This window comes from Nesoenas mayeri (genome assembly GCF_963082525.1).
Source record: "Nesoenas mayeri genome assembly, chromosome: 11".
NCBI classification, from domain to species: domain Eukaryota; kingdom Metazoa; phylum Chordata; class Aves; order Columbiformes; family Columbidae; genus Nesoenas; species Nesoenas mayeri.
Genome location: NC_137563.1, coordinates 6,176,849 through 6,200,536, shown reverse-complemented (window position 1 = coordinate 6,200,536; position 23,688 = coordinate 6,176,849). Strand labels below are relative to the sequence as shown.

Below are 23,688 nucleotides of genomic sequence, written 5' to 3'. Positions count from 1 at the left end.
ACTTCACTATGTCCCCCGGCTGGCTGCAGCTGTTCGGCTGAGCACACTGCCAGCTCCTCTGAAATGCCTCCAGTTGGGCTATCCAGAATTTCCTACATTAATGAGAATTTACAACCTCAGGGTGCAAAATTTACTTAGAGTGGCAGCAACTACAGCTGGGCTGAGCAAGAGTGTGTTGTACTCTGAGTCTGAGCAGAACTTTCCATGTCAAGCAAGGAAAGCAGACTTCAATCTGTCTTCTGCTGTCCTTCATCCTTGACTAGGATGGCTTGTGCTTTGAGGGCAAATGAGTTCATGTCATGAATGTCCCTGAGGACGCCTTTCTCCCCTGCTGCAGAAATGCAAATGTGGCAGGATAACCTCGTTGCAAAATCAGTTGAATGTAGGTCTGGAGAAATGGATTATAACCTTCTGCATCTGAATTAATCATGTGTAAAGTGGCTAATAAACCCACCGTGCCTCACATCGATGTTTGAGAAATCAGGCAATGAATATTGGAGAAAAACATATCTGAAGTTCTGGTGACAACACACTAAAAAAAATTAGGAGTAAATTAATAATTTGTTTTCAGTGCAGGACTTGGATTCTGCACAATAAATAATGCACAGAGTCACATGCTAAATGATGAGGACAAAAAGTTATATGGGGTGATTTTCCAGGCAGCAGGCATTGTTCATCCTGAAGCAGAGATTTTGTGAAACAAAACAAGTTGCAACGAAACAAAAAAATGCAGTTACTCCAGGGGGGCAAATGAAACAAAATGAACACTTACCAATTGGTCCTTCTTAGCTGTTGAGGGCCTGACTTTGCCCTCATGGACTCATGTTTAACTTAAATTATTTGGATTTAATATAATGGTACATTATACAATGTCAGGCAGCTTTATATTGTGTACTTTTATATAACTGCTGTGTTATAGACACAAGCACACATGAAATTACATTATGTAAGGAGGTATATGCATTTGCTTAAAATTACTTATCTTTCATGTACTGTATATATAAGAATATATTCAAATGCATCTGCTTATCTATTAGTAAGTCAAGAATAATTGTTAGTGGTTATTGAGCTTCCATAGGTGTTTCGTATGCTTACAGATATATTTATAAGTTACATCAATATTCTTCTGTCAATGGAAATTTCCGCCTTCTCCTTTTCTCAGGCTTCAATTATTTCCCTCTGTGAAATATATGAAAAGGGATGTTTTCATACAGAGAGGCGTTTGCCTGAATAGATCGTGCTTGTTTCTTTGTATAGTATAATTTCATTTTCAGTGTATTATGCTGCATTTTTGTGATGGCTCAGAGATCTTTTCAACTTATTTTTCTGTCCAATGTGTCAGTCCAGTCCTGTTGGCTTTCTCTATAATGGGAAAAAATGCCTATGGTAGAAAATATGTTTATGGACATCTTTGAATTAAAGTTTATTACATTTAATAAAAAGTGCAAGAAAGTTAGTTGTATGGAAAATGAGTTAACTTTAGCAGTGTCTACTGACACCAGCAGAGAGTTTACTGATGTGTGTTAACAGAAAGAAAAACATTTCATAAATGTACCAGGAGTTAAGAGATGGGGAGGGAATTTGTGTCACTTGGTCTGGCATAGCAGAGTTGAAAATTACTCCTGGAGTTGTTGCTGTCATGGGGATGGAAGAACTTGAGAACTTTAGGCTTTCACATCTTTGAAAATCCTGAATCCATAGACATACATTGTGCCCACATAGGTCATTGGTTTCTGCCAGACTCCAGCCCCATGACTATATTCTTCTCACCAGACCAGGATATAAAATAATTCCCTCTTGCCTTTTCCTGTTCTTTTAATAAGCACTTAGCTCACAGTCTATTCACACCTGTTTGCCTACAGGGCCCGATGGGCCATAGGGTAGATCTGATCCATAAGCCAAGGCCATTCTGAGTGCTGGGCTTGCTGCTGATATCTTCAGGAAAGGATCATAGAATTTGGGGAAGTTATCAATGCTTTTAAATATCTTAAGTGTCAAGAGGATGGGACCAAGCTCTTTTCAGTGGTGCCCAATGATAAGATGAGGGGCACAGAGGTCCCTTCCAACTGCAACCATTCTGTGATTCTTGCTGCTCATCTCTGCAGGAAAGGATCCTAGAATTGTTTTGGTTGGGAAAGACCTTTAGATCACTGAGTCCAACTGTTAATCTAACACTGTCAAGTCCACTTCTAAACCATGTCCCTATGATTCTTGGGTGAAACAGGCTGATTTTGGTCCCTAGGGGATTGTGGGGTCAGAATATACCTAGAAATTGGAGAGACATGAGAGTAAGCTGCAACCTTCTCCTCAGGGAGATGAGGAACAGTACAAAGCAATCTCACCACACAGTTTCCTTTCTCCTCATTGACAAAACCAAGTTTGCTGCAGGAGGTGAGGAGTGAGTGTTAGGGGGAAGCCATACGGTGTGTTCTTGTACAACTAAATAGCCCAGCTCAGTTGACATACTGGTGGGTCATCAGTGACTGCAATCCTGGAAGCTACGTGAGCACCAGAAAGCACTACTGTGCTGCTGTTTCAGAAGAGACAGTTCCATTTCAGAAAATATAGTTTAATTAAAGGTGACTTTGAAGAGAGAACATGAGTCCAAACCACCCTCAAATATTTGTAGACATTTTCTGTTATAATTTAAAATAAAAAACAACTGCTTTTTTCTCACTGTTTCATCTTTGTGAGAAGTTGACCCAAATATAGTCTAGGTGCATTCTTCAGGTGAAGATTCAAATTTCCAAGAACTGGATAATATTTTGCATTTTCATACGGGGAAAACAGTTTATCTTAGTACAGTTTTGGGAAGGAAAGTCTAATGTAATGAAGAAATTACCTTAAAATAAGGTCATTCTCCTCCACAGGTCTGTGGAGGAGTGTATTCATGACTTAGTACTTCCTTTTGATCTTTTATGCTGTCACAGCCTTTGTTTTACTGAGTGGAGACTTACCATATGATAAAGAAATCAAGGTCTGGGAAGTCAACAATTTGTCATTGATTTTGTAAGATGTCTTCTAGAGAGGACAAAGAAAACATGGTAGTTGCCCTTCTGCCCACAGGCACTACTAAGCTACACAAAAGAGAATGAATGTTTCAGACCACCTATTGATTAGTAGAATAGCATCTCCTTGACAAGAAATTCCTTGGGCAAAGCTGAACCTCCTTTCCTTAGGGATTTTAGAGAACAAGGTTCTTTTTTTTTTCATGGTTTGTTCTCCTGGAAGAACACAGCCTTATTTTCAAAAGTTGCTATAGGTTAAGGTGGAATTAATGAGAATAGCAAAACTTTCATGATGATTCTGATTAGAAAATTGAGTAATTCTGACATGGAAGTGCCCTGCGGGAAAAATAACTACTCTACTAAAGAAAACTTGCCTCTTTTTTTCCCCTCTTTCAACAAGGGATGCTTTGAAACTGAAACACACATTTTTTCTGACACTAGAGCCATGGAAGCACCACAGCATTGTGTTTTACTTCAATCAACTACTGCGAAGCCTTTTATGCACATTAATTTTCAGTGTAATTTACAGGCAGAGGCTTCCCACTGGGACCAGTGAGAATTTGATCCCTGTAGTAAGCAGAGACAGATTTTTCTCCCCTGGGCCCATCTGCTCCATCACACTCTCTGCTACCTGTTTCCTTCCTTTTAAAAGAGCGAACGATGGTATACTGACAGCTAAAGCAGGAGTCCTGGGCTTTATTCTCAGGACTGTTACAAACTCCCATTATCAAACTAATTCACTGTCTGTGATTTCTCCATTTGGTCAGTAAATAGAGGTAAAACTCGTGTCAAGTCAGGGCAAAGAGAGTTTTAGTTCACATTGCTTCTCAAATCCAAGAATGAGATAACTGACTCCATGAGCAGATGACATTCATGCAGCCTGGGTGACATCAGTGCAATGCATGTCATTCTCTGCCGTCCTTTTTTTGAAAATGGGATTTCTGCTGAAAGGGCAAAGCAGCAGATTTACAGTGAAGATAATGTTGCCTCTCCATTTGATTCAGGATTAACCTGGCAAGCAGGAGCATGGCAGGAAGAGAAAGAGATCCTTCCATGAGCAGCTTGCTTGGCATGGTGAATACCCACCTGTCTGCACTGCAAAGGAGGGGAGGAGGGAGAATGGTCCACCTGACCTTTCCCCATGATTAAAATACTGATCTGATGAAGTCAGAGGAACAAACTGAACTGCCTCTTTCAACCTTCCATATTTTCCAGGAATAAAGCAGCACCATCCACATGGAGGCAGTTTCTGCAGAGGTTGGGGGAAAGCAGCACTATTGCCCAGATCTATCTGGTCTCCTCTTTGGAAAATAATCTCCTGCACTTGAGCGGCCTCTTACACTATGCTAAAGTTCTGCAAGTGGAAAAGAGAGCTGGAGATGACAAAAGAGAATGTGTGCCTGGTTCTGTATTTCTTTGACAATCTCTCTTCCAATAGGGCTTTGGTCATTTAATCTCTCTATAATGCACAGGGATTTCAAGGGGACAGCTCAAAGCAGAGATGCATTAAAATGACTTGTTTTCTGAGATGAAAACCATGCTTATTAGTGGTTTTTTTCAAAAGCTCCTGCAGCAGCGGCTGTATCTCCTTGACTTCAGACTAGAAGGGTTTTGTCTAAAAGGTGGTTATCTGATCAAACAGATGGAAATCTTCTTAGCTGAATTCCCCTGCTATGGCTTAACAAAGCCTGTGGAGCACCGTTACATCAACAGGTTTCCTTGAGAATATGCTTAAATAAAATAGGACACAACTACTACTTTTTGGTGGTCTCTCTGTGCTGGTGATGGATGCAAGCATTGGAAGTAGACTCTGTTACAGACCAAATCTCTACTGGGTAGAGACATCAGACATCAGTCCACCGTGATATCGCATCTGCATTTGCTCAGAACTTGGTGAGATGTGTGAGTCTGTGGAAAGCTCAGATGTCCCTCCCCATTGCTCTGCCAGCAGCAGAGGAATATGCGGCTTGTGTCAAAGGTCCCCTCTTTTCACACAAATCATGTGCCACCGCATGTTCAGCCTGTTCCCATGTGAGAGTGTCTCAGGAGCCCACAGAGTCTGGTTCAGTGAAGTCCACCACGGATCTCAGCGGAGCGAAGCTGAACAGCATGTAGAGACTGGCACAACAGGGGACATCATGCTCCTTCCCTCCTGTGTTAAGATGTCCTGGGTCGGTGCAGCCCTCAGACACCCGTGGGCACAGCAGGTGCCCAAGTTTGCTCTGTTGCAGTAGCACAATGGTCTTGCTATACAGAAAGGCACCAGTAAGAGCTCTTTCATTCATATCTCACTTTGCAATGTCCCTGATCTAAATTAGCCTGGATCTCAGCTTAGGACTCTCGTATTTTAAAATTTAACTCCTGTCACGTTTTCCTGGAGCACAAACACAGCAGTGAGCTCATTTACTGAACTAATAAAATACCGTTTGTCTTGACTGACCAGCACTTAGTTTGCAAGTGTTTTGGAGCTACTGGACTGAAGTAACAAGGGCTGAATAAAGCCCCAGACATGTCTTAGGTGAACATGGTGGTATTGGCTTGCTACTGCTGGGTGTCTTGCACAGACTGAAAATAACAAAAAGCTTTGTTACCTTCTGGATGGAAAATGACATACGCCTGTCATACCTTTTAAAAACTTGGCAAGCTTTCCAGAGAACTGAGGGCTTTGCTTTTAAGAGATTGCTGTTTAAATCTAGACGGATGGGTCTCAGCAATGCAGTTAGACAGATGTTCTGCTTTACATTACTAGTAATAATGCTTTGAATCATTAGAATTTTGAAACAGAGTTTGCTATTCATTATAGATGCTGAGTTTTGTTTGTTGTTTGATTTTTCACTTAGACTGGATGGGGAAAATAGGTTCATCATTTCCACTTCCAGGTTCCATCTCTCAAGAAAATAAGCTGTGACTAACAACAGTTATTAGCAGTTTGTCTCCACTACCCATACCTCAATCATCGTTATTAAGTGTTGATTGATCAAAGGCATTTTCATTGCTGTTCCAGAAAGCACTTTTGAAAGCGAGGTAGATTGACATGTAGGGGCGCTTATCTCGGCAAGAGAAAGGACTAGTGTTTTTTAAACCAGAATGTACCTTATAGTTGTCCTTTTCTTCAGCCTGTGCAAGCTGATGTCAGACTAACGTGTTGCAAGTGGGAGTGTTAGCACTGGAATATCAGAGAAGCCCAGACTAACAGAGAAGCCCAGACTAACAGAGCCTCCTCCGAGGCCACAGCCAGGGCAGACTGAGAGTAGATGTGGGGACACTGTGGCTTTGTCCTGCTCAGCCCAAGCATGAACAACACAGAGAAGGCGAGAACAGCAGCATCTTCATTACAGCTATTCATTTCCACCTGCACGTAGTCACATTTGCTATGGTATCCATAATCTGTAGTTTTACTAAAAAGCAAGTACATTCGAAAATTATCCAAGAATCTTCCGTACTCACTTGTACTTTGAGAAATGCCATTGCTTGAATAATTCCCAAATGCGCTTCTTCTTTGAAAGAGACAGTATTCTCCGGACTGACACCCATAAAATCTTGCAAAGAAAGATAATAGCATGTTTCATGCTGCTCTTTTGTCATTAGTAGTGGAAAAGAAAACTACAGCTGAATGGAAAAAACAGATCCCTCCCTATTAAGTTTGGGTGGCAGTTGTGTTAAGTAGCTGTAACAGAGTGGCATTTGACAGAAACCTTAATATTTTAAAGTAGTTCAATAAGAGCTGAAGTAATATAAAATATAGGAATAAATCCAAGAAATAGCAATAAACAGTAGGTGCTAACATGCATATAGAGATCATTGTGCAAGAATGGTTAATGCCTTACAGAAACTTATTAAGAGAATGTGAAAGACATATGCTAGGATAATTTTGGCATTAAAATAAAAATAGATTAAAAAAGGAAAAAAGAATGTTATAACATAAAATCCAGTCAAAATCTTTAGGTGTCATAGGTAACTTATTGTGAAGTAAGAGATGAAACCTGAGAGAATTTATCTGCACTAGAAATTAGAGAAAAGATGTTAGAAATATTCAGACGAAAGTCTAAAAGCCTTTTGCAGAATATCACGTGTTTTGATTTATCTCAAAGTTTCCTCGTTCTCTTAACACTTCCAATTTGACAGAAGCATTTTAAGGTTATATAATAATGTGTTTTATCACTGGTTCTGCATAATAAAGTAATTGCTCTATTAGAGATGCATTAGTGAGAGGAGTAAGTGACACAAAGGAACTTTGTATCAGTAGGAACTGCACAAGGACAATCTACTCTTTGAGAACATAGAGAGAACTTTGGCATAAAAAAGAAAGAAAAAAGCAATTTACTTTGCCAACAGCATCCAACATGTTGCGGTCTATAAGGACATAACTCCTGCAGGTATCTGAATGTGAATACATTGTATTAGTGTGACACACTAATGGTGTGGCACAGACACGGTGAACAACCATGCTTCGAAGACAGGTGAAACACCTTGGAGTCTTTGTGACATAGCAGGTAAAACAACCTTTGAAAAAGGGTCAGGTCATGGTCTATGTGCTTCTTAATTCCTGTATGGATGGATTAAACGCAAAATCATCCTCATCCTGGGGCAGAAGGATCATTTACTTCACAAGGAGGGCTGGGATCCACTGGTGGTGAGTAGCCCTTCTCCCAGTTTGGCAATAGGATTCCTTTCAGGGGATAGGTCTTTTCTGCTGGACTTTCCCCTGGGAACTTGCGATGAGAAGACTGATCTCAGGGAAGGAAATCTTTGAACCTCTCACAAATAAATTAAAGTAAGTGTAAGATTGAGGGCTATAATACTATGCAGACAGTGTTTCTGCATCATTTTGTTGGAATAGTTGTCTGGGCTCTGCCACCCATCCTCTTAGGTACTAAGTGAATTTCTCACCACAGGGTGATATTTCCCACCAGGAAAATAAGGGACAATGAATCTGATTTTCTTGATGAGGGATGCAGTGGGGCAGGTGTTAATTAATATTTATGGAGGAATCTGTCATCCTGTGATGAAAGGTGTTATGCAGTGCATTTTATTGCATTAAATATAGTAGGATTCCTTGGCACAGATGATTTCCGCCATGTTATTCACCAAGTTATTTTGGCTAGAGATCAGCTCAGGCCAAGCTGTTACATCTCAACACCTTCAGTGTTTTGAAGACACTCTGATATACGCTAGGAATTTGCCTGTCTCTGCCTTGAAGCAGTTCGGTCCCACAGAGTGGAGCGCATATCCTTGGAGAAGAAGCCCCAAAGAACCATGAATGGGAACAAAGCTCTTTACAACAGCACGTATAGAAGTTGGCTTTGAGGTACGACTTCTGCCCAGTCACCTGGATGAGCTGCCATCCATTGTGATGGCTGTGTAATCCTTAAACCCAGCAGTGTTATTGAAAAAAATGTTGCAGGTTATCACACCCAAGTGCAAACAAGGATGAGCAAAAACGTATCTTCAGGTCACTGCAGGCCGTGAAAAAAAACACCCACCTGATTGCAGCAGGCCAGAGAGAGAGGGAGGGAATCTTTTAATGAGTATTTGCGCTATTCCCTGGTATAAAATCCGTAACTGATGCTTTGGGCTGATGCGTAAAGCCTGACATGGTGTTGAGCATCAGCAGGAATGCAAATGGCTGGTGCTGGCCATGCCCCGCAGGGGTGTGCAGGAACCAGCGAGAGGGACTTGGGAACAGGAGCGAGAACTTGTTGGACCATGTGTTTTGTTCTGGAAGGCCCCTTGGCCATGCCATGTACAGTTTGAGGGCTACATGATCCCACACAGCTGCGAACGCCTTTCTTGAGGGATTAAAGAGGTCACCTAGGACACTGCCCGAGCAGCTGGGTCCTCCTCTCTGAGTCTTTAAATAGCCCCTTTCCCTACCATCTCTCTTTGAGTTTCCTGGCTTGCTCAGGTTTATCTGGCTCCCCAGGAGAGGTTATCCAGAGTCTGCTAAAGAAATGCACTTGCTGTTTACTGCAGAGGATGGTGACGGCTGTGGTGATGGCTGGGTGGGTGTTTTGGAAACAGGGGCAAGAGGACCATAGCTTTTCAGCATCCTTCTAAAGCAGAATGATGGCAGTATTGTAACAAAGTGCTTCAGTAATAATGAAATTCAGGCTGTAATCACTTTAATTCAAGTACTCCCTTATTCTGAGGTTGTCTAGTGAAATTTCAGAGATCCCTGAACCCTTTTTTTTCCCCCTCATAAATAATGATTTTATTTTTTTTTTTTTTTTCCCCTAAGCCTTCATGTATCAAATGCTGCTGATAATAACCTTCCAACAAGAAGAAATCATGGCTAGCTGGCTGAATATTGAGGCTGAGGATGGGAGCACACAGACAAGAAATTCTCCAGAGTATTTCACTCTCTTATTAAAGTGTGAATTTTTAGCTCTTCTTAAATTAGAAAAAGCAATTTACTCTGACAAAGCACAGAACACAAGGCACCGAACCTGGCTTCACAGTTGTTGTGAGACCACATATTCAGCTGTGGGAAGAAGATATCCAGCTGGCAATTCCATAATGCCAGTGGCGAGTGGCTGTGCCCAGCAGTTGGGTCTGGTACACACCTCTGCCTTGCTGGCGGCAGAATTTTGGGAGAAGAGGCTCTGATTTAAACATTAATACAGTTATTAGCAGCCCAATAGTTTCTAGAGGTCTCAGGAGAGAGTGAGGACTAATGCTGCTTGGCCCTGAGTCTAATCTTGATCTTAGCTGGTATTAATTTTACACCAGGATTTCTCTTGAACAGGCTTTAAGTGCAGAGAGTGAGAAATCTTACTTGCAGATGCAAGTCTCATTACATAGACGGTTAGGCTTCTGACTGCTGCTATTTGTGTGAGCAAATTTATTAAGGGTAAGAAAGAAGGATGTCAAGTCCTGCTGCCCTATTTAGAAACAGGCTATTTAAAAACAAACAAACAAGCAAAACCTCTGGAACTGGACATCCTATTCCTTGATCTTTCTAAAAAAAACATGTCTGGAAGTTTGTTAGCCCAGTGTAGCAATAGCTTTTCTTTTAAAGGAAGCTGTTTTGTTTTGTTTCCTAAGCAGTTACCCAGCTTTGTGAGACTATACTCAACATTTAATTTAACAGGAGTATTGACAGAAATCATGTTATGCATTGTCTTGCAGGAGCGGCTTCTTTAATTTTGCATTTATTATTTTTATGAGTGGAATAACTGCTTTGTATTTCTTTCCCCAAATAAAATATTTATTAGCAAATATCACACTGTGCAAATTAATTCTGTTTGATTTGTTTCTGGGCATCCTTCTTTTTTCACCGTTAGTGCTTAGACTCACAGCAAACATCGTCAGTAGTTTGCATGTCTCATTTGGAGAAATACTTGCCTTTGGGCAAAATATATGGAAGCTCAAGAGCTACACAAAATACTGAGTTTATGGGAAGTCTTTGTTTTAAGCCAGCAATAAAACCCGCTGTCCTTCAGGTGGGACAGGAAAAATCCCATCTCTGTTGGGTCTTCAAATCTTACGGAAAACATCCCAGGAGACTCCCCTGATGAAACAAGATTACCTATTATGGTGGCTTAGTTACAGTTTAATAATCTTGTCTTGAGTTAATAACAGCATATCTTGGTGTGTTCCCAAGGAGCAGGACAAGGAGGCAGGGATTCCTGCCCTGCTTCATCACGTGTCAGCAAAACATCCCAAACTGCCACTCAGAAGGATCTTGGGATCAAGCTGTTGTCCTCCAAACCCAATGTCACCAACTAATCACTTGCTGCCTGTAATGTACCAAGGACTATGCACTGGGGTGTTTTATTTATTCCTGGCTTTCTCTGTCCTCCTGCTGTTTATCTATGAGGAGCTTCAGCCAAGCTAACCGAAGCCCCAGTGTTTCAGGGATTAATTCCCAGAAAAAGCTCAGAGGGGAACTGTCAGCTGGGAACTGATTAAATGCACCTGAACTCATCCTTGTGATACTCTTGGTTGATATTTTAAGTGATGTTTTTTGCTACTTTAGTCTTTGTCCAGCTGCAAGCCAGGAAAGGCAGCTACAGGCTGGTGTTAACAGGTAACAATTTGGCTCTAACTCTAAATCCTTTCAGTGACATCCTGCAGGAGGTCAGTGATTTTGTAATCTAACTTGAGCCTCTGGCAACTTTTCTCTGCTCTCATTCCACCCATATACCATGAATGCATCTTCATTAGTCTGTATATGTATAGATGTTATATCTAACATTCCTAAGTGCTGCCAGGAATGGAAAATATTTAGCAAGAGGAATTTTACTTCTCTCTTTGCTTATGGTTTGTTTTTGAACCGTCAAACATATATTTCAATAAAAATAACTGATGTGTTTATTTTAACCAGAGCTGGGTAAGTAATTTGCATTAAAGATATTACTCTATTCATCTTTTTTAGATCAGGCACAAGTTGTGATTTTCTCATTTGTACTTACTGTTCAAAAAGATTTACTGAATATTTTTTGTGAATGAATTTGTTGCAACACATCCACAAACAGTCTGCTATTAGTATTAATTTAAGCAATTAATTCTAATGCATTTCAGTGTCCAAATTTCTTTGATTTTGAAAATATCAAGCTAATTAGTCAAAATCCGAGCTGTTTCTTTTCAATAGGCAAGTTGCCGTCTTGCAAGACAACAACTTTAGGGTTGTTTTTTCTGTGTTGTCTTGCTACATTATAAATTGGAGCGGTGTTCTTCTGCAGTATTCTGTATTATCCACTGGTGCCACTGAACTTAGTGGGAAATACATTAGAATTTGTAATGGAACTAGGGTTTTATCCACTGTTTCAGCAAACACACAAATCACACAGTTCCTTCACTAGTGCACAGGAGGAATAGGAACAATGAGGCACCAACACTGTCAGAATTTTGGTGTTAAAATATCAAGAGTAAATACTCAGGTAAAATATTTGGCATTATCACCCAAATCTAAATTTGCACATTCTAAAGGTTGATCTTTAATGTCCCCTCCAGTTCTTTGTTTGCCTGAGTCCCTGGATAAAGCACATGGAAAGGCAGAAGATATCTTATGTCATCACTATTTGTGTTAATGGCTTAGGAAACCCACAATCCAATCAGTTAAAATAAACAACCCAGTGTAATAGGAGCATAAATCAATGAAGACTTCATTACTGAAACCTTAATGTGTAATCCATCCACCTACAGAGGAAAGGGATACTGAGAGGCAGCAAGACAAAACCAGAGGACAGTCTGATTTAGGCAACCCTGATATTTAAAAAGGTGCTGAGAACAGTAACTCTGCCTGGAGTCAATAAATTTGGAGGATACTCATCATACCTGACAGCCTGTCCTGACTATTAAATCTCTATGATAAAAAATGCCAGGAGACTTTTGGGGAGAAGCTCTGATTGCTCTTTGTTTGCTCTGAGACACTTGAGACAAGTCAGGACTGTGGACTAATGAACGAAGACTTGAGTTAGCAAGATTAAGATATGTCTAAAACCATCCATGTTACCTAGAAGTAATGGTATTCAGAGCTGCAGACTTTCTCTGTGATCCCTCAAGCCAGTAACACCAATTCTGATCCCTTCTCTGAGATGAGGGGGGGGTGATACTGGGTGAACTGAGAGTTACTGGATTTCATTAAAACCACATATTCTGTTTGTCTTGGCTCTGAAGGAAGCAGCAATACTATCATACCAAGCCTTAGGTTTCAACACAGTTCATAAAAGGGCTGAACTCTTATGTTCCGTGTAGAGATCTCTGCTTGTTGAGTTAATGCAGTAACAAATAAAAACAGCAGGCTCTTGCTCCTGGCATGAGCCAGTTCAGAGACGGGGATGAGAAAAGCACTTTTCCTGTGGATTTTAGCTAAAAACAAGAGTAAGGTGAGTTTTTAGAAGTGTCAGTGTTCACAGACCCTCCTGAGTCCCCTGTTTCAGAAGTGATTCTCTGCATGTTTCCTCCAATTCCTCATCCTCGCCCAACTCCTCTTCCTTCCTCTTCCCCTGACCACATATTGTTCTTTTGTGTCACTCTCCTGCTGATAATTCCATCCCTGTTGCTCACTTGTGCCAGCATGAAATGTGTATTGAGCAGTTAAAATATGGTAGCCAAAACCAGTATGATGGGAATCCTGGTTTTCAGAGATTTGGAGCTTGTTTTTGTCAATAATTATGATAAGAAAAGATATCTAAGAATACATAATGTTAAGGATACAGAAGTTTGAGAATATCAGCACTAATGTAGATACTGCATACAGAAGATGGCACATATAATTTGCCAATAGAGAAGAAGGTTTGGTTGAAGGGACCTGCCAAGCATCCTAAGGGAGTTCTGTGACAGATGAGAAGCCAGTTGTCCAGGCTGACAGTCACCTGCTTCGACTGTCAACAGTGACTGTTTTCCTGCTTCATTCCCATGTCTTACTCAATACATACCCTCCCCAGCTATAACAAAGGAGAAGGGGGTAAGATATGCAGCTCACTAATCACCTACACAATGCTCAGCATCATGTGAACTTGTGCTGTGACTTTAGCAGGGACCCACGGGAAAAAAAAATAGTCCATTTGCATTAATAGTCCTTGTTACAGATCTGAAATAGATTTTCCTAACATTCTTTCTAGAGTTTCTTTTTGCTAGGTGTACTTCTCAACTCCTTGTCTCAAATAATCTGTTGCATAATGTTAAATACGTCAGAGAATGTTTGAATTCTGTTTGGCTGGTAAAATATATTTGGTTTGGTATGATAGTATTGCCACTTCTTTCAGAGCCAGAATACATACTAGTACTTTCATGTTTCTGAAGCAATTCAATGTTCAGAAATATAGGAGCCCTGTATTTGTAAGGTATTATCCTATTGTAATAATAGGAGATAAAGTGATACCATTAGAGTTTATGTGGAATACCCGAGGTTCTTCAGGATCAAGGCAACAAAAATGCAAGTTTTCTATTATATTGGAAATTTGTTTTGTGTTTTGTTGTATTGTATCTGGTCAGAAATTAAGAGATCTAGAACTTAACCCAAATCCTTCATACAGCAATCCAGTCTGGTGATTAATTCTTCAGTCTCAGCAGTGAAATCTGGTTGGAAGAGAATTAGAGAAGGGCTCCAGTGTATCACACAGGTGGATGGTAGACTACATCCATTTCTTTCTCTTCAAGTACAGTATATCTTATTTCCTCTAGTGCAAAATGTCAAATGGATCTAAAGCATAATGTATGATGTCAAGGTGCGGTGCTTACTAGGTCTTGATTAAAAATAAACTCAGGGCATCTTTTTGCTTCCTAAATTCCAGGCTTCCATGTGGTTATAGCTGCAAAGATGGAAATTTTCTTGTAAATGAGATTAATACAATTTAAAGATACGCTTCTTCAATTGCCAGAAATAAGGGATGCTGTCATGGCAAAGCACCTCACATCTAACATTTCTTTGTGATATAGAATTTCCTTAGCTTTGAGGTAGCCAGAACAAAGCAAAAATGCAAGATATAATTTAGAACTTAAATACAAATTCTGCAAAAATGCTACTGTGTATTAAATACTGTGTGGTATGATCAGCATGTTAGTGGCTTTTAAAATGTGTTATCAATATGGTTCCATGTATTTGCTGACCAGATGGCACGAAAAGTACTCGGTATTAAAACAAGGTTCTAGGTGCCTCTGCATGGCATGATGCACTGTAGCCCTCTGTAGTATGAAGTTCACTGTTCTGAACTGATCCCTAAATTTGGTGTGTTTCCATTTCAGAGCTCCCACGATAAGGATGTTATCCTGAATATTCTCAGTGTCCTCACTGACCTGCTCTCTCTGGGTAAGGAAGCAAAGTTCTTGGACAGTACCTGTGGGCTAGGGGCAGAAAGGGAGTCCTCAAATAGGTCTGGCAATTCACACCTCCATAAATTTGGCTGGATGAAAAAATAATTAAGTTTTTTCTCTTTCCTGCTCCACCTTAAAAATGTCATTTGCTAAACAATTCTCAACCCAACTGATCTCCCAGGCTGCAGGGGCCACACAGGCGAGCACAGGAGCCTCCTGCTTTCCCCATTCCTTGGAGCCCCGCCACAGACATTGCTTGTCCATCGGGGCCTCTCTTTTGAAGCCCTGCAGTGCTGATCCTCAGGATTGTCTACATGGAGGACAGGAGGTACCGTCTCCCCTCCAGGAGCTGAACATGCAGCTTCCTCCAACTGTTGAGCCTGAAGTTGCTGCTGAAATCACCTGTGGATCAATGTTTGTTGACACAGTAGGGCTCACAGGGTTAGCATCTGGTTTCTTTGGAGACCTAGATTTATTTGAAAGCTGCCTCCAAAGCTTCCCTAGGATTCCTTTTCATTTGGCAGAAGCCTAGTGCAGCTTTAGTCCTTTGCTTGTTTAATTTCCAGTATCTAAGAAAAGATCACTGCGCCTTCTGCTCCTTTGAAATCTGTTGGTGTCTCTGCTTATTCCTCTCTGCTGCATTTCAATGCACAATGAAAGACTTCTACAGGAGGTGGGTTTATAAAGATAATGACTACTGGAGCAAGAGCGCACGGTTTTACCATGCAGCCATTAGCCATGTCTCCAGGCCAGGGGCACTTGAGAACCATGATCAATTCTGCAAATGCCCTTGGGTTTACAGCAATAAAATGCTGTAAGAAGGCCATGGGACCTTTGTGTGCTCCAGGCGGGATGAGGGTTTGTGATAGCTGCGAATCTGGGGCAGGGACGCTCTAAGCAGAGTCTCTCCTCCTATTCCCAGGGACCGGCCGGAGAATTCACTATGTGATCAGCAAAGGGGGCAGTGAAGCATTGCTGCAGGCTCTCACCGCCACTGCCCACACCGAACCACCTGACCACAGCACCCTCCTGCCCCTGCTGCGGCTGCTGGCCAGGGTCGGCCAACGAGGTACTGCTGAGCGGTGGGGAAATTCTTGGGTGGGGGGCTCAAGACTTAAGGACAGCCCCAGCAATAACCAAGACTTGGATTGTGCCTGATTGATAGACAGCTGTGAGTTTATTGTAAGGGTGAGATGCTTGTCTGCAGTTTGATCAGGTAGAGATCCTGCAACAAGGCAGAGAGGGTGTACATGCACCTAGAGGGTCAGGTTGGGTGGAGCTTTGAGCAACCTGGTCTAGTTGGCAGGGGAGTTGGAACTAGATGATCTTTAAGGTCCTTTCTAACACAAGCCATTCTGTGACTCTATGATTTGTATATGGTGACTCTAGGTAAACCCCATGTTTTCTTGTTTTCAGTGTAAACAGAATCATAGAATCATTTTGGTTGGAAGAGACCCTCAAGATCACCAAGTTCAACCGTTAACCTAACACTGTCACTAAATCATGTCCCTAAGAACCTTGTCTACTGATCTAACTCACTGATACATTTGAATGCCTTTGTTATTAGATCCTGACTTACAAGATCTGATACAAATACATTTGTCAGCACTGCTGCAGAGACCTTGTCTCTTTGTAATAGTTTGATTCTTATTTGCTTTTCACAGATAAGAAGTTTGGGCTGAAAGTGCAGAAAGCAGAAGCAACTGATATAATACTGAGCTTGGCAAGAAGAAGCCTGGGTCACCACCTGCTCCTCACCCATTGCCTCTGGGTCCTGCGGGTTTGTGCTTCTAATGGTGAGTGCCTGGATTTTCCTCTTTTCCTCTGTGTGGTAAATGCCGGAGTTCTTTTCTAGTCATTCAATGCAAAGAAACATCATTCCTGACTAAGGTTAGTGCCTGTGTGCACTGTTAATATACAGAATCAGGCACAAGAGCCAGATTGACCATAGAAAAAGGTGCTCCCCAAAGGCCTATACAGACTGTAGAGTGTATTTCAGCTGTGGACTATGAAAATAATAGTGCTATAGTGAAAAATATTCATGGCAATGATCTCCTATTCTGGAACACAGACAGCCATCTCCTTTGCTCTGAGAATTAGGTACCTTAAGTCTTTCTGCAGTGCCCATTACCATAATAGCCAAAAGTCTCACTGTTGTTAATTGTATTGATCCTCGGAGCAGGAGAAACAGAGGGAGAGAGAAGTCAGTTACTTATTCAAGGTCCCTCAGGAAGTACCTATTAGATCCTGGTCTTCTGTCTAGTATCCCCTTTCCATGTACTCTCACAGCTTTTCTTGCTTGACATTGCCCTCATATTAAATGATTTGAGCAATGGGATTTCCAGTATTGTTTGCCAGGATCATTTAAAGATTCATACAGGCTTTCCCTGCCATAGAGCACTGAGTTTGTCAGCATGTATTTTCTGTTGCTCACTCTAACCCTTTCCTTCCCCACATCCCTCACCCAGCAGATAATTCTTGATGACCATCCTGTCTGCAGCCTGCTCTGTGCATCCTAAGATTTAGCACTCCTGGCACCCAGCCCTGCAGGTCCCTTCTATCCATACAGAATCTAGCTTCATACAATGGTCTTTCTCAGGCAAGCAGCCAAGCCTCAACATTCAACTCCTCTCCCTGTGATAAGTAGTATTTGAAAGACCGAGTGTGACTGAAAATGCAGCCAAGGCCAGAAGCTGAAAAATGCCTTTATTTGGGTTTCACAGCTGTGTAGTGACCCTGTGCTACCTCCCACCCAAAATAATGATCTACACCCTTCCCTGCTCCCTGCTTCAGTGCACCTGCATCTCAGTTCAGCTGCAGATTTTGCAGATGTTTTGGGATGCACACTGCAGCCTGGCCTCCTTTCGGTTAATGTCAGAGCCTAGAACTCGCCCTCTGCTGCTTTTTTTTGGAGCATCTGTTGCTCTCCAGGTATCTCCAGCACTCTCCAGATATGCTTCCCACTTTCAGGAGTAACTTAGACTCTGGGTTATGTGGCCCAGCTGGGAAGCTGCAGAGGAGGTTAGGTGAAGGTCTGTGTGGATGTGATACCAAACTAGGAGATTACATGCTCCCAACCTTAAAAATTGTTTTGAAGTGGAACTAGAGCGGATCCAGTAGTGTATAAACCTCTGAGAGTGCTTAGGTTATGAAAGCAGAAAAGATGAGCCCTTGTCACAATCATATGCACCAGTTCTTGGCTTCGGGTTGCTCCCTTCACAATCTCTGCCACCAGTTGTGTGTGGCAGCCCATGTCCCGCTCTGCAGCAGGATGAGTTCAAGCAGCCTTGTCCACCACCCTGTCTCTAATGAATTACCAGCTACTGTAAAAGTAGCTGGCAAGACTTGCAAAGCTTTCCATCACAGGACAACTTGGCCAGGACACGGTAGGGCTGCAGGAGATGATGGACCCTCTGGCAGCTCTCTGGTGACCCACTGGGAGATATTTACAAAACAGCCGAATCCCAGCAGTGGGCAGGCAGCCAGGTCTGCTTCTTGCTGCTGTTGATTACTGATCCTTTCACCCTGTTCACTTGCATTTAATATTTCAAGGCCGTATTAATTCCTTTTCACAGAAATCCTGTCTTACAGTGGGGAGGCCTGGCTAAGCATTTGGGTTATGCATAGGTCATTTTTGGAATCAATTGCAAAATCTATCTGTAAAGTTCCCAGCGTGTTTAGCAAGTGAAGGATTAAAGGTAAAATTGGCCTAGCTGAAATTAAGCTGCATTCAGAAGCACCCTTCCCCAAATTCCCCACTTCCATACTGCTGAGTAACAGCACAGAAAGAAAATGTTGGTCTCAATGCCCCTATGAAATAAACTGTCCTCATGGAGTTGCCTGTGGGGAATGTGGGATCAATTTGAGCCCTGTCATTTTAACGGGAGATTACCCTATTTAACTGTGATTTGCTCTCTGGAGAGTACAATATTTATAGGAAAAGGGGCTTCAGGGAAGAATTGCAGGATTTGAGATCTGATTTTTGTGTCTGAGCTTGGCTCAGGTTATGTCCATGGACAGCTTTGTGCTTCAGTTTCTGTGTTCGTAAAATGACCTGTGAAGCCCAGGTGGGAGTCCAGAGAAATCTGCTCCTAGCCCCAGGTGCAGCTACTGCCTTCCCCACATCACCTATAAACAACGTTGCAGGACCTCTGCTTCAGATCTGACTGCTTTTCTCTTTTATTGGCTTAGTTACCTCAGGAACCACTCTTGGCGTCAACGGAGCCATGGAGCTGCTTTTCAAAGTCATCACCCCCTACAGCAAGAGACACGTCAGGACAGTCAGGTAGGCAGTAGCCCTAAGGGAACTCATCTTTCCAGAACACAAGAAATAAAATTTTGGTTCCACTTGAAGAAGCAAAGAAATCAGAAATGGATGCACAATTTCCACTCACTTTAAATCTGCAGGGTTTTTAAGAGGCAGAAATAGTTCCCTGAAGGACACGTTAATGCTGTGATTCATCATATGATTCATGCTGGTGGCCATATATTTGTAGTGTACCCTATACAGTGATGGCAGTTTGATTGCCAGGTATCGTCCTTCATTTCCCAGTCAGGACTGGATTTTGAGAAGCATGTGCTGGCAGCAGACAAACCACTCCTTCCTACCCCTTAGCAAGAATCTCCTGCCACCACCAGCTCGGGGGCAGGTACAGTGGAATCGTGGCAGTGCTGCCCCATCATCCTTTTGCAGACAGTTGTGACCAGGTCATCATGATATTTTTGAAGTATGACAGTTCTTACTAATATTAATCTGTGACTGGTTTTAAGCCCACCCTAAATATTTCAAATATTTCTTTTCTGAAGACAGCAAGTCCATTTTATATCTCCGTCTTAGTGCTGAACATTAGTCCTCAAGTTGTCTGTTCTGACCATGTCCTCAGATGCCTTTTAAGGCAAACTTTGTAATATGGAAAACATCCACGGAAGGGCATTTTCTGTGGCTTGCTCATTACAAACACAGGGAAGAATTTACTGCTATGACCTGTGTCCACATGATCACATTTGCTCAAGCAACACAGAACCTGCCAGTTCTCCCCCTTAGACATGCACTGCCTTGTGGAGCACAGTCCCTACTTGTTGATGCACATCTGAGCAATGACATGGCAACATTCAGTCAGTTTTGGCTTCAGCAAGAACCTGACACGGGTAAGGTTCATGGCTGGTGAGGAGGCAGCTTTAGGCTGAGCATTACACGTAGGTGAGAAGTAGATGGGCAGATGTGGCGCAACAGTTTGTCCACTACTTGCTTATCTGTGGGCAAAGTGGGGACCAGTCATTTTGGATGAGGGCACTAGTAAATAATGTCCATCCTGCTGTTGCCATCAAAGACTGATACCAGTTCTCCCAATATCACCTGTTACACAATTCATTGCATAGGAAGGAATTTGAATTACTCTCCACTAGCCACAAGTGATGAACTTGCACGTCAGCACACAATACTGTTGTTTGCTAAATACAGCATTCTTCCAGTTCTTTTGCCTACATGTCTGAAGCTATAAAAAAAACCTCGAACAGTTTGCTAAATAAGACAGTGAGTGGGCCCAGCAGATGCACAACTTCCTGCAGCTGCCTTGTTCATGGAAGCCAATTCACTTTCGTCTTCATTTTTGGCTTTTGAATATAGTGCTAAGTACCTGGAACTGCTTCACAGCATCAGTTCTGTCTTAGCCAGAGTACCTGTGATTTTTCTACATGGGTTGTCCAAAACTATGAGATCGGCATGTTTCTTCCACAGAGGTCTGGACTTTATTGAGCTCAAAGAATATTATCACTAGAATATTATTCCTAGGATATCTGATCAATCTCCAAGATTCTCCTCAGGTCTCACGTTATAACTTTAAGTTTCAGGGAGCCTGGAGAACTGCTTTAATGTAAGACAGGGCTGCCCAGGATGAGTTAGACCCAGAACTAGGCTTGACTTGAGGAAACCAAAAGTGAATGATGGGTCGATGCCTGCACTTAGCTAAGTAAGCAAATTCCATTCAATTCCCTGGTTTCCTGCAATTAGACTGGTGTTAGTTCTGCTGTGATAGCCCCATAGGTCAGCATCTGTGCGTCACGAGACTTGGGCCTGTATAATTTCTCTGTTAAGCAATGGCACTGGCTGCATAAAGGCTTTTCAAACGAATTTTGTGCAAAGCTACTTCTTCCTCTTGCTGTTTCCTCTGAGGGAAGTGGAAAACCTGGTATCTAGCACATATTTTTCTAGCCTGGCTTTTTGCTGAGGTTCATTTGGAGATGCAGTTAGTGCTGATGAGGGTTTTTCTAATGTAGCTGTGAAGTGGTCTAGAATACTCACTTCTAAGCTGAAAGGGAAAGAGAAGAAACACATTGCTTTTGATTTCAATGATTCCATATTGTCAATATGCAACATTTAGATTTTTCTTCCCTTTATCCAACATATAAGAATTGTTTTGAACTCTTCTGTGGACCTTTTTTTTTTTTTTTCATTTGGGGGACACACACGCAACTGAAAATTCAAGCTCAAAAGTTCTCTCAATAAGCCCAGTTTTATTGCCAATAAGCCATTTTATTTCCTGCTGGAAATCTTGGATTTATTTTCCCTTTGGAGAAAAAGGTATCTTATACATGAATTGCTGTCTACCTGAGCTTACACATTGCTAGTTCTGTTTCCTCATTTCATTTTTTTTCCTAAAATCTTTGTGCTCTCCTTAAAACATATTTGTATGAGTGTGCAAGTGGAGGATAAATATTTCCTGGGACCTAGCTCATATAAAAGGGTGAATTGGCCCCCACCTACACTTGGTTTAATGAGCAAGAACCACAAATCAGCTGAAGCCTGGTAGCCACTGAGCTGGCCTGCCTAGGGCTCAAAGCTGCTTCTTTCATTTAATAACTAGGAGCAGATGAGAAGGTCACTGGCTCAGTGGAGACAGTCTGTTTTACATCAGAAGAATCACACAAACCTGTTTTGTTTTAAAAAAACACTTGCAACCTATTTAAAGGCACTAGTTTCTTATTAGTCAGTAGGGATTTTGCTTGTTTGCAGTTCATTTAGAAATGCTGCTCCCACTGGGGAAAGTGGCTTCAAGACATGTTGTTGACAAGAGTTTAGGTCCTGAGACCAGAAGACCAGGCTGTAAGGGGTGGGTTGCAGCTCTTCTTTCTCAGCATTAGTGAATGCCTGGGATAATTTTGGTCTGAAAATCCCAGGCATCTTTACAGCACATCAGACAATGAAGGTGGGTACATGAGAAAATGTCCTCTGTTTTTTTGAGCTGCTCCAGTTAAAAATTTGTTGTGTGACTGTGGCAGGGGGAGCTTATGGGTGTGTTTGCTGAGTTGGAGGAGAAAGAAGAAAGGAGGATGTATGTTTTGTTTCATTCAGTGTGTGCTCCTGGTCATCTGAAACTGGTGTAGCTCTTCCCAAAGTTGCTATGGCTATGCAGAAATCTGGAGTGGCTTATTTTAGTGTTGTTAGATGGTCAGAAAAACATCTTTTTGGCTATCGGTAGGAAACTTGAAGTGTATGTTAGTCTGTAACCTGCCTAGAGAAGAAAACTCCAATGTTCTCCCAGCAAGTCTCTGATCCTCCCTTTGTATTTGTCCTTGATGCCTTTTCTTTGCTTCATAAGTATGTGCCACCATGATTTGCCTTCCTGCTGGGAAGGAACAGCCAGCAGCTGTGGGGGCTGAGATTACCCTTGTTCTTTGATCAGCTGCCAGGAACGCAGCATTGAAAACGCACCCACTTCTCTGGTGGATACACCCGTATTCTCCTGTCCTGGGCAGCAGCAGAACGAAGGTCACTTTAAGAATCTGCCCTGGAGAGTGCACTATGAGAGCTATTTATTTAGCCAGCTAAGATGTGGAAACAAGATACATAGTTCTATTTATTTTTCCCAGTGGCAAAGCTCTGGGTTATTTAGAAATAGTCTCCCATGCTCCAAGTGACCCTCTCTGGATGCGTGCCAGGTAGCTCTGATTCCCCTGAGACTGTGACTCATGGACTTTATTGGACTTAGTTAGGCATTTGAGGTCTTCAGGTTGCTGGTGCCATAACAGTGTGGATCTGTCCAGGATTACCCATATCTGAAGTAAAAGTGAAAAAATGTAAAACTTGCTGAGGTTTAGAGAACTCTTGAGTTAAGCGGTGTGAAATCCAAGTGAGGTGGAGATTCTAGACTATCTTGCTCAACTCTCATGATGCTGTGTTGCAGAGAAGGTTTTCTGATACCTTTTAAAAAGGCAGTTTAAAATAAATCCAGATGATCTGTTTTTCTCAGCTCTGTTTATGCCAGTAACTGGGATATCTGATATGAGTGTTTGTGTGGGATGCTCAAATCTTCACTCCATCAACACCTTCTCTAATGTAACATCCCTAATGACCCCTGTTCCTTTCACCTTCCACCTTACTTATTCCCCAATATGTTCCTGATCTTCTGCCCTTCTACTTTCCAGTGTCCCTTTCAGCATCCTTGCTCATTTTCCCAACATGTTTCTTCTGAGAGATGTTTGGATGTATTGTGTGCAAATGGAAGTGAAATGTGACAGTGTCAGATGTTTTTGCTCTCTGGCCAGCCAGTCGCTGGGTCTCTTTGCATGACTGTCTCCGGGTGGCCAAGCGTCAGGTACTGTCCCCAGGATGATGGCTTTGAAGGCTGCATGTTGTGCAGACCTCTTCTAGAGTTCTTCAAGTTGAAAATAGATTATCAAAGCGAATGAAAACAAAAATCCAGAATTTACAATTCTTTCATATGAGGAAAACTGTTGTTTTAGAAAAATGGCAAATGATGGTGTGATTTCTGTCTGAGTCCATTAAATTATATTTTGTTGTTATTAAAAGGTTGGTGGGCAGTCTTATTTCTGCAGTTGTATTAAAATCAATTTAGAGAGTCTTTGAAATGTCTTGTTTCTCAGCGTTCTTTGTGAGTACATCTATTTACCATGCTGTGCC

At 41.9% G+C, this 23,688-nt stretch overlaps 1 protein-coding gene across 1 annotated transcript in view; it reads left to right on the top strand.

Annotated features, from left to right (window-relative positions):
* The window catches only part of AGBL1 (AGBL carboxypeptidase 1), a gene marked incomplete at both ends in the record, with an annotated part of 273,751 nt that overhangs the window by 4,901 nt on the left and 245,162 nt on the right, over window positions 1-23,688 (top strand). The window contains 4 exons of the mRNA XM_080351007.1: window positions 14,700-14,763; window positions 15,691-15,837; window positions 16,433-16,564; window positions 18,960-19,053. Coding sequence (XP_080207133.1) covers window positions 14,700-14,763; window positions 15,691-15,837; window positions 16,433-16,564; window positions 18,960-19,053 — 437 coding nt within the window. The remainder of the gene's footprint in view (window positions 1-14,699; window positions 14,764-15,690; window positions 15,838-16,432; window positions 16,565-18,959; window positions 19,054-23,688) is intronic.